Source organism: Loa loa (assembly GCF_000183805.2).
Source record: "Loa loa unplaced genomic scaffold supercont3.924, whole genome shotgun sequence".
Classification (NCBI taxonomy): domain Eukaryota; kingdom Metazoa; phylum Nematoda; class Chromadorea; order Rhabditida; family Onchocercidae; genus Loa; species Loa loa.
Genome location: NW_018109104.1, coordinates 4,917 through 7,624, shown reverse-complemented (window position 1 = coordinate 7,624; position 2,708 = coordinate 4,917). Strand labels below are relative to the sequence as shown.

Below are 2,708 nucleotides of genomic sequence, written 5' to 3'. Positions count from 1 at the left end.
GGACTGGTTTTAACGTTAAAAAAGGATGTACAAAGGAAACTGTACAAAGGAAACGGCACCAAATTTTTGTAACGAATATTGTTCGGGTTCGTTTGAGAGGGTGATGTCGGAGACCACTATTGCCAGCGATATAACGCGAGTTGTAGTAGCGTTAAGTCGAATTGAGTTGATTCAGGCACGATGATTTGAGTTGTACACGCACCAGATTGTAGACAATTTATTGATAACAGTCCCCTCGGTTAATACCATCGGGTTTCTATGTATTAGGAAATGGGAGTGGTTTTAATAAAACGTTAAAAAAAGTGTACATTTAGATACAAAGGGAACTGTAAAGATCCAATTACATAATAAGCATTGGAACAAGAACAGAGGGAAGATTAGCATGCAGATTGGACATTCTTTGTCCTTAAAATAAAGATGCGTCCGGACAAAGATGGGAATTGAGATAAAGACCGAAAAAACATGGAAATAAATCTAAGGAATGTAGAATTAATTAAATGAGTCATAACACTGGATATATTCATTTATAATAAGAAATTTATTTGATTATATATTTGTATGGTTGGAGTCTCGCGAATCGGAATTCGCGACAGTCAGGACGGTGTTAATCCTTGGATTTCTGCCGGCTTCTAAGATCAATAATTGTTCCATTAAAAAAGCAAGCACAGTCATTATGTTGATTGTATTTGATATCAGTGGACAAGCTTTACTAATACGAAGTAAAAGACTAGCTGTGTTCATAAAATATTTAATTCTGTTTTCGAATTTCTCTGACCTAACCATTTGATCTATTGCTCTTTGAAGTACCGACTCTTTTCTGTCGTTGTATAGACTATTTTATAGTTTTCTTGATTCAGTAGATCACCAGGATTCACTTTACCAGATCAGGATGAACTGAATTGAACATTAGCTCGCGATTGAAATGCTTTAGAGCATCTTATATGCATTTCTTCTTTTTTGTCTCGCCTGCTCTATATCACTTTTGTGATAGTTGTTAATACCTCTACTTCACTTTAACCAACTCTCCTGTTTTTGTTCCGTCTAGCTAACTTTTCTTCCAAGCTGTTTAACAACTTTTTCTCATAGTTGTTACAATTGACCTCGATCTCTTCCATCGTGCCGCTTGATGACTCTGCTGTTTACTTTTTCACCCCCCAATGACCTCTACGTTTATTGTATAAAGGAATACCAGTAATAAAGTTTGTATATCCTCCTCACAACTGCTGAAAATTTACAAACTTCTATAACGAAACTAAACCGGGGATAGTATAACTGAAAGTATAATTGAAAATCACCTAGGTGTTGGAAGAAATATTGACGGGAATATCGATTCATTCGCTTATGAGTTTAACAACAAGCTACGAAAGAAAGTTGAAACAGATGACATAAATTTCTCTTGCACCACAAATCATGAATTAATATTAACTATTCATAGTTACTAGTTCTTATCGCATATACGTATATATATATCCAGATTTCTTATCATCATGGATGGGCTTAGCGCACGAAGATGTGGAAAGGGATATACCTACAAGCATTACAAGTGCGCTGATGGCTACAAAGTCCAATGCGGAAAGTCTGGTGGCAAAATGTACAGCCGAAAGTCTGCTTTGGTGATACTGGCAAGGCACGATTCTTGTCCTGTTGTCTTTTCTCCTCTAAACTCAGCATTATGGACAATATGTTTCTACGTTTCCGACTTTCCGATTCCAGACTAGTGTGGACCATTGGTGATAATCAATAAGGCCAAAGTTGAAGGATTGTTTCAGGGAGTCCTTGCATCTCCTCGTTGCGGCTCCCCGTTTAGGGAAGCCGGTAACAAGCTCACCACAGACCGCAATTTTAGGAAAGCGATGATCCTCCATCCTGGAGACGCGTATCTGCGTCTTCAGTAGCATGGCCTCAATACTGGTAACTCTTGCCTGTTCAAGAAGATAACATTAGTCACTTAGACCAGTGATAGTGGTAGTCTTCCTGTGGTGTAGGCTAGTAGAAAACGCTGCAATATCGCTTATATGTGGGCAATGAGGACTCCACGTCGGCAAAAAGCAACTCTCAGACACGGCGATTTAAGCTTGGTGTAGGCCTTCAATCGTCTTGGTTGAATAAGTCCCCATCGGTACGATATCGGTTGTAAATGCTATTTTCATCGAGGCCAGCCATGACCCTTTTGGAATATCAGTCACGCTAACATAAATTGTAAAAAGAGCCGGTGCAAGAAAGCAATATTGTTTCACATTAATAATTGTTGAAAAGAGCTCAGAGAGTGGATTGCCATATCTGACTTAGCCGCATTGATTCTCATATAATGGTATGGTTTTATTTTGAGGAATTAGGAGGAACACGGAATTAGGAGAACTAGTAGTTCCAAGATCTACAAGGCCTTTCTGCTCATAATTTTATGAGCTTTAGTGAGATCTAATTCTCTGTTTATCCTCTACACTTCTCTTTCTGGGAATAAAATTGTCTGGGAATAAAATGTCATGCCTGTGGTGCTTTTATTGTCTCTGAAACCACACTGGCTCTTTGGTGGAAATCCTGAAGTTCTTTTGAGATGTGCTCCGAAGTGTTCAATTAACTCCAGCTGCTTCGCCAGTTTCATCTTCCTGTATGGCCTTGAACGTTTATCATAGTAGGAGCTACATCTATCGAAAACTAAGAAATTTTATAACATGTTGTAGCAATCAAAGTACTGTATCAAACAATTT

At 38.3% G+C, this 2,708-nt stretch overlaps 1 protein-coding gene across 1 annotated transcript; it reads left to right on the top strand.

Annotated features, from left to right (window-relative positions):
* Positions 1-1,491: 1,491 nt before the first annotated feature.
* On the top strand, positions 1,492-1,857 carry LOAG_12506 (hypothetical protein; the record flags this gene model as incomplete). Its single annotated transcript, XM_003148018.1, has 2 exons — positions 1,492-1,613; positions 1,770-1,857. 2 exons carry the CDS (start codon positions 1,492-1,494, stop codon positions 1,855-1,857), a joined length of 210 nt encoding a protein of 69 aa, XP_003148066.1.
* Between the last annotated feature and the right edge of the window lie 851 nt (positions 1,858-2,708).